At 38.2% G+C, this 12,687-nt stretch overlaps 2 protein-coding genes across 2 annotated transcripts; both read right to left on the reverse strand.

Moving 5' to 3' along the window:
- Window positions 1-218: 218 nt before the first annotated feature.
- LOC141692065 (sinalpyl alcohol oxidase Nec3-like) lies at window positions 219-2,293 on the reverse strand. Its single transcript, XM_074496807.1, has 4 exons — window positions 2,239-2,293; window positions 1,371-2,036; window positions 431-1,283; window positions 219-333 (listed from the first exon to the last, which is right to left on the reverse strand). Exons 1-4 carry the CDS (start codon window positions 2,291-2,293, stop codon window positions 288-290), a joined length of 1,620 nt encoding a protein of 539 aa, XP_074352908.1. The 3' UTR covers window positions 219-287.
- Window positions 2,294-2,973: 680 nt separating this feature from the next.
- Window positions 2,974-5,383, reverse strand: LOC141688974 (anthocyanidin 3-O-galactosyltransferase F3GT1-like). The gene is made up of 2 exons (XM_074493128.1): window positions 4,641-5,383; window positions 2,974-4,116 (listed from the first exon to the last, which is right to left on the reverse strand). The coding sequence occupies exons 1-2, from the start codon at window positions 5,233-5,235 to the stop codon at window positions 3,224-3,226; spliced, it is 1,488 nt and encodes a 495-aa protein (XP_074349229.1). The 5' UTR covers window positions 5,236-5,383; the 3' UTR covers window positions 2,974-3,223.
- Between the last annotated feature and the right edge of the window lie 7,304 nt (window positions 5,384-12,687).

The following is a 12,687-nucleotide window of genomic DNA, read 5'->3' on the forward strand; positions in this document are numbered from 1 at the left end:
TAAACATGAACAAGTACTAATAAACAATAGTCCAGTTGCTACATTATCATCAAAACAAAGCGTAAAAAAAATGAAGTGCTAAACTAATTGTAAAATACTTCTGTTATTGTATATCAAACTGATACTTATTCTTTATTTTAAGGCCCCAACAGCTATTTTTGGGGGCACTTTGTTACAAGTGTTCCAATATAAACTAAAAACAAATGCTAGAAATGAAAAGTATACAATTTGATTAAATATCAGTCTTTTTCTTGAACTGATACACTTATGGAGCTTCCCTTGCTGTATTAGGCACTGCGGATTCTCTCTTCCCTCATCTTAAGACCAACGTACCTGCAAGAACATTAATCGAATTTCAACAGCGATAATAAGTAATCTGAATCTGTAATTTTCATGATATATTGTATTTGACAAAAAAAATTAGAAATACCTGCCCATCATCATTAGAGTAGCCTGAGGATTAGTCCCTGGTGAGACGACAAACGTGGAACCATCAACGACTCGTAATGCTTTTATACCACTGACCTTAAAATTAGTATCAGTCACCTTCTTCATTGTACAGCCACCATGATAATGGTAGATAGGAGCCACTGTTCTGCGACAATATGACTCCATCTCTCGTCGATCAGACAAGTTTTCAGGTAAAGTAAGCCCCAAAAACTGATAATATTTGTTACCATCTTTATCGTGAAATTTATATTGATCCATAATGGGAGTTTTAATCATCTTTGCAATAGTTTGCAACCCACTTATACAATGCGATAAATCTCTGGGGTCAGCAAAGTAATTGAATCGAACTGTTGGACTAATGCTGACAGTTTGTTTAGATGCTAGCTTAAGTGAACCACTTGACACAGGCTCCGAAGTTTTGGCAACAATACTGAGCGCAGTAATGTTTAAGTGGGCATATGGGTAGGGGAACAATATTTGACTAACAGGAGAAGAAAAGGGCATAACTGCAGATACGGCCTCAATAATGTACGAGTTTTTTTGGATTCCAACAGTACGATCAGTAGAACCCTGAATGGGAATCGGAAATGGGGATATAAAGCTAACCATATTCAGTGGGGGATCTACCATGAACTGACCGACAAAAGGCTGGTGATGAACTACAGGGATTTTCATAGATGCCAGATATGAACTCGGGCCAACTCCGCTAACTAGCAAAAGCTGAGGACTGCCTAAAGCCCCAGCACTCAGTATTACTTCTCCATTTCCGCGAACTTGAACTTGATGAGATTTCCCGTTTGAATCCTTGTAAATGACTCCAACAGCAGATATATCTGATATCATGCATGCATTAAGTAATTATAGTGCTAGATGTTTATAAACACCTGCTGCTCTTAAAGTTATAAATAGAAGTAAAGTACCTGGTGAATTGGAGCTAAACAGAACCCTTTCGACTGTTGCATTAACGATGACTTGTAAGTTACCTGGTTTCCCTTTATTAAGAAGCTCTACAGCACCATGTCGCCTTCCTGTCGCGTCAAATGTGCTTGACGTGGTTTTGGTTCCCCCTTCATGATCAAGAGTGAATTTATTATCTGGTTTGAGGTCTGACTGCAAAAGTGCTTCCTTCACTGACGATTGCCAAAGATTCAACTGATCTTTTCGAAATGCAACAGTCTCTTCAACCCATTCATATGCTGTTTTCATAATGTCAAAATCCCAATTCACACCCGAACGATTATAGAAGTCTGCATCACCTCTTGAATAGAATCCAAAATTCACCATGCTACTTCCACCTAAAACTCGTCCTCGGATATTTGGTATACCATCCTCTGATGTGAAAGATTCAGAAGGCGAATCCTTGTCATTTACTTGTATAGCATTGGATATCAAGTTTTCTTCGCGCATGACATTAGGATTAGCATGAGCATCCCCACCTCTTTCAATAAGTAAGACAGTGTAGTTTTCCGATAAAGTAGCAGCTAAGGGACATCCTGCTGTACCCCCTCCAACCACTATATAGTCATAGTGGTCATCTTTAGGTAAGAATGTAGTTGCATCTTGTACAAATTTCAGGTAATTCAAGTCTGCACTTGACTTGCAATTATCATGTTAGTACTTCTACTAATTAAAGAAGTCGACAAATAGGCAAACAGTTTCTGTCGCATGTTTAAATGAAAAGCAAGATCATAATCTAATGTTTTACTATTACAGTATTATTAGTTATTAGTTTATGAATAAGAGAAAATAACTAGCCTTGTGTGTGAGCAGAGTGAATGAGCCACAGACCAAAGAAGAGTAAGAAAGGAACAAGTTGAGTATTCTCTGGTGCCCTTTGAACCATCTTATTCTTTCAGAAGCTGCGGAAAAACAACGGTACAGACATACAATATAATGGCTGCTGAATGCTGATGAATAATAATCTTTTTCATTACATCCTCTTATATAGGCAACTACTGATATCAAACATAAGTGCTTGTTACATTAGCAGGTAACTAAAAGACGTAAACTTTTGTTAGTTTGTTTGCCGCTTAACACTTCTATAGCTTGATTTTAACATTGCAACTGATATGCAAACACGTAATTACCATGCTTGTGATATTATGAAAACAAATGTCTGGTAAAACTATATCTCCAGGAAAGTCGGTTGCAATCACAAAAATAAACAACCTATACAGGTTTTCTAAGATTAGAGAATTATACCATTCTCTTTACTTTAACAGGATCACTGGTCATATAGTTGATTGATTTTGTAGTCTCAGCCTGAACACAAGTTTAGTGTTTAAAAAACGTATCATGTTGACTACAGTTTGTTCTTTGGATTGCCTAATTGTGCTATAGAACTGTTTCAACTTGCCGAAATTCATACTACAGTTTATGAACCTTAAAACAAGTAACCAATGCTAGTTAATAAAACGACAGTTAACTTCATTAGTATGAGGTCTTTTGGGATGTTCCTAAGATGATATCATCGTATTATTGTGGAATTAAGCACTTTAGAGTCAATGTAGAAGACATGATAAATACTAAACTTGTGTTTTTGTTTTTATAAATTGTAATTAACCTTATTTAAGAAAAGTAGAACATGAACACACATTTTAGTAGCCAACTAGCTGCAATCACAAAAATAAAACAAACTACAGAGGTTTACAACTAGAAGAGAAGTACACAATTCGCTACATCAGTACAATTAAGCAATCTAATTGCTAAATTATCATCCACAGTAAGTGGAAATACATAAACTGTTATCTTGTGGATTCAAGAACTCCTGGATTCAAAGATTACCCGGTGCGGTGATCATTTCGAGCAGGCCCTTAAAATTTTCAGTTGAGCTACCATCGGCTTCAACAGCCTTGATTACAAGTTCCTTGTATGCTGTGCTTTGTTCCCTAAACATTTTCCCTTTCTCATGCAATAGAACTTGTGCAATGGCATCTATAGCTCCATTTTTCGTGAAAACGCCACCATCTACACGCATACCAATTTTGTACACATTTTCAACCATCCATGTGTTTACCAATTGATCTCCCCAAAAGGGTCTGCAAATGATTGGCACACCAGCTGTAAGGCTCTCCATCACCGATTGCCATCCGCTATGAGTAATAAAAACTCCGGTAGCACCATGAGATAAAACTTGAACCTGTGGTGCAAATGCCACAACTTTCCCAAACTCACTAGTCCTGTCTAAAAATCCTAATGGCAAATGTTTCTTGAGATCATCTTTCAAAGACCAGAGAAATGGAATACCGCTTGCTTCTAGAGCTTCAGCCAACGCGTTTATCTCATTCGGTGGCAGCATTGCCCTGGTACCAAAGGCAATATATGCTACAGAGTTAGGATGATGCTTTTGGAGCCAGGGTAAGCAGCCATATTCATCGGAGACTGATGACTGTGGTGGAGAATCTGGAGGGCTAATGGGCCATATAGTGAAGATTTTCTTGAACTTTGATTTCAGATTTTTGATGAGATCAGGATCCAGCTCTTCAAAGGAGTTCACAATCAGAGCATCTCCGCGGGCTAATGTTTGTGGCATTTTATACAGCATTACGTAAAAAGGCCCCTTTAACTCTATGTTATTAGAGAGCACATCACGAGGCAAGTCACCGAGTCTGTAGTCAGAAAAGCCAGGAATGAAGTTGAGCTTCTCATTCATCCGGCCTTCATTGCCTACACAAAATGTTCAAATCAAACACATTACTTCTGGTCGAGAATAAAATTTTATGAAGGTAGTAAATATATGTAAAACCCCAGTACGACATCGACGAGATTTGAGATTTCTGTTTAGTTTATAAGACAAAGTACTACCACTACTTGTACCACCAAACCATGATCTTTTGGGGCTAGTGATGGGCTAGTCGTTATGGCTACATTTGGGACAGTGGACTTCGGCTTATTTCGAATTCGGAATCGGGATTGAAAAGGCTCGGGATTTGACTCCCGGGATGTCACAATATATGACTCTAAAATTGTGAAAGTTTAATATGATGAAATTTTGTACACAGAAGCAAAAAGCCAGATGGAAAGAGTAATGATTAATTAGTTCTATGATTCTATCTCTACAATGTGACATTAACATTGAAACCGACGAGGATCATGAAAAACTTACCTTCAACACCAAGCGTTTGACGGATAAGATACTTATAAATGTAAATCATTTAAATTGAAACCGACGAGGATCATGAAAAACGTACCTTCAACACCAAGTGTTTGACGGAAAAGATCCTTATAAATGTAAATAGTAAGCGAGGAAGCCCCGGGAGTCCAATATGGCACCCAAGGCACACCAATCTCTTGCGCTAAATCACAAGTAAACCACAAAAATGCATGACAGATTATGCACGTTATCTTCCTATCAGAATTTTTCATGACATGCTTGACAGCACGACGGAACTCATCAGCTGCAACAGCGAAGAACAAGTTCATATCCTCCATTGGTTCTCCAGCAAACACATGATTTTCAGGTATGCCGTCGTGTATGTCATGACGCATATTACTAGGAGTACTTGAGGTGTTGGAAAATAAAGTAAGGTTGTATTTGGCAGAGCTGAAAAATGTGAATTTAACGTGAGGCGCCGCCTTTGCTAGCTTCTTAACAAGGCGGAAGAGGGTATTGGGGTGGGATGCCAGCGCAGTACTAAGAACAGCGACATGAGGCTCCGGAGACACTGTGTCCATTGCTGACAAGAGTGTTGATTGATAGGCTGTGTTACTGTGTGTACTTCCTACGTTTCTTTTTAAAAGTCGTTTGACTTTTCTGCACTCATTTTTAAAGTGTTTTGATCGCATATTTCAACTTAAGAGACAGATAAAATGAAACGGATGGAGTAAGAAAACCTGCAAACAAGTACATTTTATATTGGATGTTAGGCTGTGACTTAATATGCTGTGACTTTGAGGAATAATTAGAAAGAACATAAATGTGTGTGCTGGTGGGTGTGATTTGGTGGTAGGTAAAACAGATAGCTACAGATTTGGACCGTTGCAGATAGCAGAGCGCCTCATTTCTATAGGACTACTTTGAACCACGCCGACTCTTTAATAATTACATAAAGATCTGTGCCCGGTTTACTGGGGTAGTTTGGAGGGGCAAGCGAATAGCGATTCAACATAAAACCGACCATTTTTCAAAGTTTTATCATTGATCAGCAAATGTCGAAAGGAGCCACTGATTTGCGACTATACGATTCCATCTCTTGTGGATTAGGCATGTTTCCAGGTAAAGAAAGCCCCAAAAATCGATAGTATTTCTTGCCATCTTTCTCCTCAAACTTATATTGATCTATAATGGGATTTCTGATTATCTTTGCAATAGTTTGTAATAAAGCCATTTGCTATTTTTCATGTCAGCAGATCATCCTTCTTGCCTTGTTTGTTATAACTATATGGACCACCTGATTTCCTTTTGTCTGTTTCTACATTTTAGCTAAACCTTTTTTTTTGTTTTTCAAATTATGATGGTGGGATGTTTTAAGAGCCTTTTGGCATCTTCTTTTGTACTGATTATATAACAGCTAAGCCTCTATCCTTTGAGGATAAGAATGAATTATTATTAGAAGCTGTTCATCCAATTTCTTCTCCATATCATCATCATGGTATCAGAGCTGGTAATGCAAATATAGATCTGTTTTTCAATAGAGATTCATAAATCAGTCTTCTATTCATTCTTTGATTAATCTGTCTTGCGAATCTTGCCTTTATTGACAGATCTACAGAGTGTGAGGAAATACATCCTTGAGAACACTAATCTATCATGGCAGCTGGAGGTCGAATCACCTTTGCAGATATGCAGAATCCCCTTTTTCTACATCCTTCAGATGGTCCCTTGTCCATCAGTGTACCAAAGCTGCAAGGAGCTGGCGACTTTAGATCTTGAAAACGCTCCTTTGAGATACAACTATCATCAAAAAGGAAATTGGGGTTTGTTCATGGAACAGTGACAAGAAGCACTGATGATGCAGCTTAAGCATCACAATGGGATACCTGCAATGATTTGGTAATCTCGTGGCTTCATAGTAATGTATCTGATAATATAAAACAGTCCATTTTATTTATAAACTCTGCTCATGACATATGGAAGCAGCTTGAAAAACATTTTATGCTTAGTAATGGGTCTAGAAAGTACAAGTTAAATTGGGACCTTTTTGGGCTTAAACAAACAAGGTGAAAGTAAATGATTATTTCACTACAATTAGTAGTTTATAGGAAGAAATTGACTCCATGAATACTTTACCTACCGTAACAACTGTTGCTCCTAATGTGACTGTTCTTTTAACCACTCTTGAAAACCAAAAGGTTGAGTCCAAACTTTTTCAGTTTTTAAATGGTCTGGATGAGTCATATTCAGCCATACAGAGTCAACTTCTAATGCAAAACCCTTTACCCGCTGTTGAAATGATTTTTGCCTCAATACAACAAGAAGAGTCTCAATCTGATGTATTTGGTCATAGTGATGTTGAATTAGCTGCAATGTTTAGCAAAACTTCAATTGATGTAAAGCCATCTACCTGTGCCGCCGCTTGTGGAGGGAGAGGCCATAGCTCTGAGAGATGCTGGACAGTTGTTGGCTATCCACGCTGTCATCACAAATATAAAAAACTAGTGTCCAGAGGTTCACCTGGCCCTAGTAGATGGCATAATTAAAAGCAAGCCAACAACGCTCAAGTCAGCGCAGATGCTGGTAAAAGCAATGCTTGCAACTATGATGTGATCTTCACATCTCAGCAACTACAACAACTACTGAAGTTGATTCCAACTGAAAGTTTGGCTAAAGTGAAAGGGTATGAGACAGAGGATGAGCTTGAAAATTGCTTCTCAGGTATGGTCACATGTAACATGAATTCTGTTGGCACAGATACTTGGATAATCGACTTAGGGGCTAGTGATCACATGACATCGAGCTTAGACAAGCTTTTGAATATCAAGCCAGCCAGCCCTGATCTTATAATCAAACTACCCACTAGACACACTACAAGGATCTCACACATTGGTGATGTTAAACTTGTCAATGGCCTTATACTTTATAAAATCCTATATGTCCCATAATTTAAACACAGCCTCATATCTATTCACAAACTAGCCAAAGATAACCAATGTGTTGTCAATTTCCAACCTCAAACATGTGAAATTATAGACTCTCGCAGTAAAGTTGTTAATGCTACATGACACTTACACAATGGCCTATATTATCTTACAAACACTCATGTCAAAGTCACTGCTGTTTCAACACATGGTGCTGCAAATTCTAGTATTGTAGTTGTTGACTCTTTCTCTTTGTGGCACCATAGAATGGGCCATGCACCCCTAGCCAAACTCAAACACATTCCTGCCCTACAATCTCAAATTAAACCCACTTCTCTGGTGTGTGTCACATGCCCCATGTCAAAACTCTCTAAACTGCAATATGAAATAAGTGAAAGTCGTGCCGCTGCACCATTTGAGTTGGGGCATATTGACACCTGGGGACCCTATAGAGTTCAGACTAGAGGCAAATACAAATACTTCTTGACAATAGTGGACGACTTCACTCGTTTTACTTGGGTATTTCTAATGCAACAAAAGTCAGATTACCTCAGCACGCTGCAGATGTTCTACAAATACATGGAGATGCATTTTAAGAAACCTATTTTGAATTTAAGGACTGACAATGCCCCAGAGTTTGCAGGCGTTACTTGAAAAAAGATTCTATGCTGCCAAGGGCACACTTCATCAAACATCTTGTGTTGGGAGGCCACAACAAAATGCGCAGGTGGAAAGAAGGCATAGATCAATTTTGGATATTGTAAGGTGCCTTCGTTTTCAAGCTGATTTATCACTAACATTCCGGGGGGACTGCGTCATGACTGCAGTATATCTTCTCAATCGACTTACAACTCCTGTATTAGGTAATCAATCTCCAGATGAAACTTTATTTCAAAAGTCTCCTGATTACGAATTGATAAGAACCTTTGGATGCTTGGCCTTTGCGTCTAACCCTGCTGCTACAACTGATAAATTCAAACCCAAAGGTGTCTCATGTGTCTTTCTTGGATACCTAGTCTCTCAAAAGGGCTATAAACTGCTCGACTTGACAACTCACACTGAATTTGTATCTCGTGATGTTACATTCTCTGAAAAAGTATTTCCATTCAACAACTCTGGCTCTGCAAAATACATGCATCCAACACCTGTGTCCTTACCAAACCACAACTCCTCTGCACCTACATATGATGAACTTCCCTTTGACAATGTCAATACCGGTATCACCAGCTCACTCTGTGCCCTCTTCACCAAATCAAACACATGTTTCCACACCTCAACGCCCTACCTCACCACCCCCTGTAAGAAAATCTACACGTCCTCATAGGCCACCTGCATGGCTCGACAATTATGCCACCAATGTCTCTGCTGCCAATGCCATCCAAGTTATTGATCATGAGATCACCCCAACCTTTCACTATTTTCTAGCTGATCTTGGCACGGTTCCAGACCCTGTGTCATTCAACCAAGCCATTCAACACACTCACTGGATAGATGCAATGAACCAGGAGCTTGCAGCTTTGGAAGAAAATAAACATGGACAATTACCACCCTCCATCCAGGCAAAAAACCAATAGGCTGTAAGTGGTTATACAAAACCAAGTTCAGTCCTGATGGGTCCATTGAGAGGTACAAGTCGAGACTAGTTATTCTTGGGAGCAAACAGGTCTATGGTATTGACTAATCTGAAACATTTGCACTCGTGGCCAAACGGACGACCGTTCGTGCTCTGCTGGCTGTTGCTGCTATTCAAGAATGGCACACACTGCAAATGGACGTAAGCAATGCCTTTCTAAACGGAGAGATAGACGAGCAAGTTTTTATGAAGTTCCCACATGGGTATAACGGCCTTGGCTCCAGAATTACAGCAAATTCTAGTGCTGTTGCAGTCACTGCTCTTGTTTGTATGTTGCTGAAGTCTCTCTACGGTCTCAAGCAAACTCATCGCCAATGGTTCAGCAAGTTATCTTCTATTCTGTTGGGCCTGAATTACACTCAATCTCAGAATGACCACAGTCTCTTTGTCAAACAAACTAGCTGCTCAATCACTCTCATTCTCATCTATGTGGATGATATTCTTGTTTGTGGTAAGTCAGTAAAAGAAATTGAGGAAATAAAAGTGCTCTTGTCCAAACAGTTCAAAATGAAGGATCTGGGTCCAATCAATTACTTCCTGGGGTTGGAAGTATCACGTTCGCCTGCGGGGTTTTTTTATTTCACAGAAGAAATAAACTCTAGACCTACTTCATGAGTATGGTCTTGCAAATGCTGCACCATTAAAGGTACCCATGGATACACACATGAAGTTAACTCCTACCAAAGGTTCTATCTTACCTGATCCTCATCCCTTTCAAAGACTCATTGGGAAGCTTATATATTTAACAGTGACAAGGCCTGATATAGCCTTCCCTGTTCACATTCTCAGCCAGTATATGCATCAACCAACTAGTGCCCATATGCAATCTGCCAAGCGTCTGTTACGGTATCTCGTAGCTAATCCTGGACAGGGAATCCTCCTAGCCCCATCTTCAGCCGCTTCACTGCAAGCATACAGTGATAGCGACTGGGCCAACTGTCCCATCACCAGAAAATCTACTACATGATTCTGCATACTCTTGGGCAAGTCTCCAATCAGCTGGAAAGCTAAAAAACAGACTGTGGTTGCACGTTCCACTGCTGAAGCCGAATATCGTGCCATGGCCCTCACTGTTTGTGAAGTAACCTGGTTACATGCTCATCTCAAAGACATGGGTCTCAAGCATATTCCCCCAACAGTACTGAAATGTGATAATCTAGTTGCTCTATCAATAGCTGCAAATCCCGTTCCTCATGAGCACACAAAATATATTGAAGTCGATTGCTACTTCATCCGTGAAAAGATCAAGTCAGGAGCTATAACTACTACACATGTTCACTCCACGGAACTGTTGTGTTTCGAGGCATAAAACGCAGCGGATAAACGTAAATAAAACAAAAAGAATTTCGAAACCCAAAAATAGGATCCATGTATAATTATGGGCAGATTATGGAGATAACGAATCATATCTTTCAAGAGCTTAACTTTCACGAACTCAACGGAGATCCTAACTATCACGCTTTGTGTCTACCTCTCGGAGAAACACCTCTATGGTATCCACACGAGCACCTCCAAGAACGTCTCACGAACTTGACTACAGAATGGATGTACTAGCCTCCTTCTTGACGATCCGAATTGCCTCTGTCTCTCTTTGCTGCTAGGGTTTTCTCAAAAAACGTACCCACTCTTTAACCTATCATTATCTATTTATAATGGCTGATTAAAAAGGCTCATAACAACAAAGCCCAACCCTAGTAGGTATTGGATTAAATAATAAAAACAAATTTCTATTATTTAATTAATAACTAAGTCATACTTAATTATTATGGGCAAAAACATTCATTTTAATTCGAATTTATATTATCTCAATTAAGTCTTACTTAATTATAATAAAATTCGAATAATCATCAATTAATTTAAATTAACTATTCCATTAAGTGCTCTATTTGTGCGACCCTAAAGGCTATTATTTAATTGACAATAATTTTATTCTCTAATAAAATTATAAACAATGAGCGGTATCTAGTAATACACCATTGTTACCCAATTAACCAATAATTAAATCATGATTAGATAAAACCTTTCGTGATTAATGTTTTTCGTGTAATATAATCCATTTAACCATACATATTATAGATTAAACTCGAGGCATGTATTTAGTCATCCTCTTTAACATTTAATCCGGGTTTACTTGATCCATGAGTAGACTATCAAGACAAATCATTATTTGAGCATGGCCATACTTTTATAGTCTCACTCAATCAAGATGCCAATAATATCTCTCCTAATTATAGGAGGGTTAAATCTTTTATCTATCATTCATATTTCTCATACAACTCATGATATACCCGATGTCCACTTTTATCATCACCCGATTAAAACTAATTTTTTATGTAGTCAAAGTATATTAGTCCTTGTATAACAATATAATGATTTCAATTCAAAGGATCGTTACACCATTATCACTGTGAGTCTTTCTTATGACTTTATTAAACATGAAGAATCTCACTGTGGGTCTGTCCAGTACCATGTACTCTCACATGTACATATGTATTGACTTTAGTATCCTCATACTTATAATCAATGAGATGTGGTTATCTTGTCAAACAACATACTAGTCTATCTTTGTATTATTATTGTCCTATATAATAATACTCGATTAGGGACCTTTAAGAATATGATATAATATATAATCTCAAGTTCAAGTCATGTACTTAAACAATACAATGTGTATCATGATTCTAAGAACATTTATTATGCTAACAAAATATCGCAGTAATTAAAGTCATAATAAATACATTTATTGAATGATCAACTGACATAAAGATTTAAAAGAATAATGTATTGTCTTTAGGACACCTACACTAACAGGAACAGCTTGCAGATCTCCTCACAAAGCCATTGTCTGTCAAGCAACACCACTACCTTCTTAACAAGCTTGGTGCATCTGTTCAAACTGCTCCGCTTGAGGGGGAGTAATAAAGCCATTTGCTATTTTCCATGTCAGCAGACCATCCTTCTCTCCTTTATTTGTTATAGCTGCATGAACCACCTGATTTCCTTTTGTCTGTTTCTGCATTTTAGCTAAACCTTGTTTCTGTTTTTCAAATTATGTTGGTGGATGTTTAAAAGCCTTTTGGCATCTTCTTTTGTACTAATTATATAACAGCTAAGCCTCCATCCTTTGGGGATAAGAATGAATTATTATTAGAAGCTGTTCATCCAATTTCTTGTCCGTATGGTCATGTTTGCATTCTTGCTCTTTTAGTATAAAAATCATCAGTTTGCAACCCACTTGTACAATGTGATAAATCTCTGGGGTCAGCAAAATAATTGAATCGGACTGTTGGACTAATGCTCACAGTTCGTTCAGATGCTTGCTTAAGTGAACCACTTGACATTGGCCTTGAAGTTTTAGCAGCAATATTAAGCGCAGTGATATATAAGTGGGCATATGGATAAGGAAAAAAATATCCTACTAAGAGGAGGAAAAAAAGTGTGACTGCAGATCCGGCCTAATGATATACGATTTTTTTTTGGATTCCAACTGTAAGATCACTAGAACCTTTTTTAACTGGAATAGGAAATGGGGATAAAAAGCTTACCATATTCATTGGGGGATCTATCAAGAATTGACCAACAAAAGG

This window comes from Apium graveolens, chromosome 10 (genome assembly GCF_009905375.1).
Source record: "Apium graveolens cultivar Ventura chromosome 10, ASM990537v1, whole genome shotgun sequence".
Lineage (NCBI taxonomy): Eukaryota > Viridiplantae > Streptophyta > Magnoliopsida > Apiales > Apiaceae > Apium > Apium graveolens.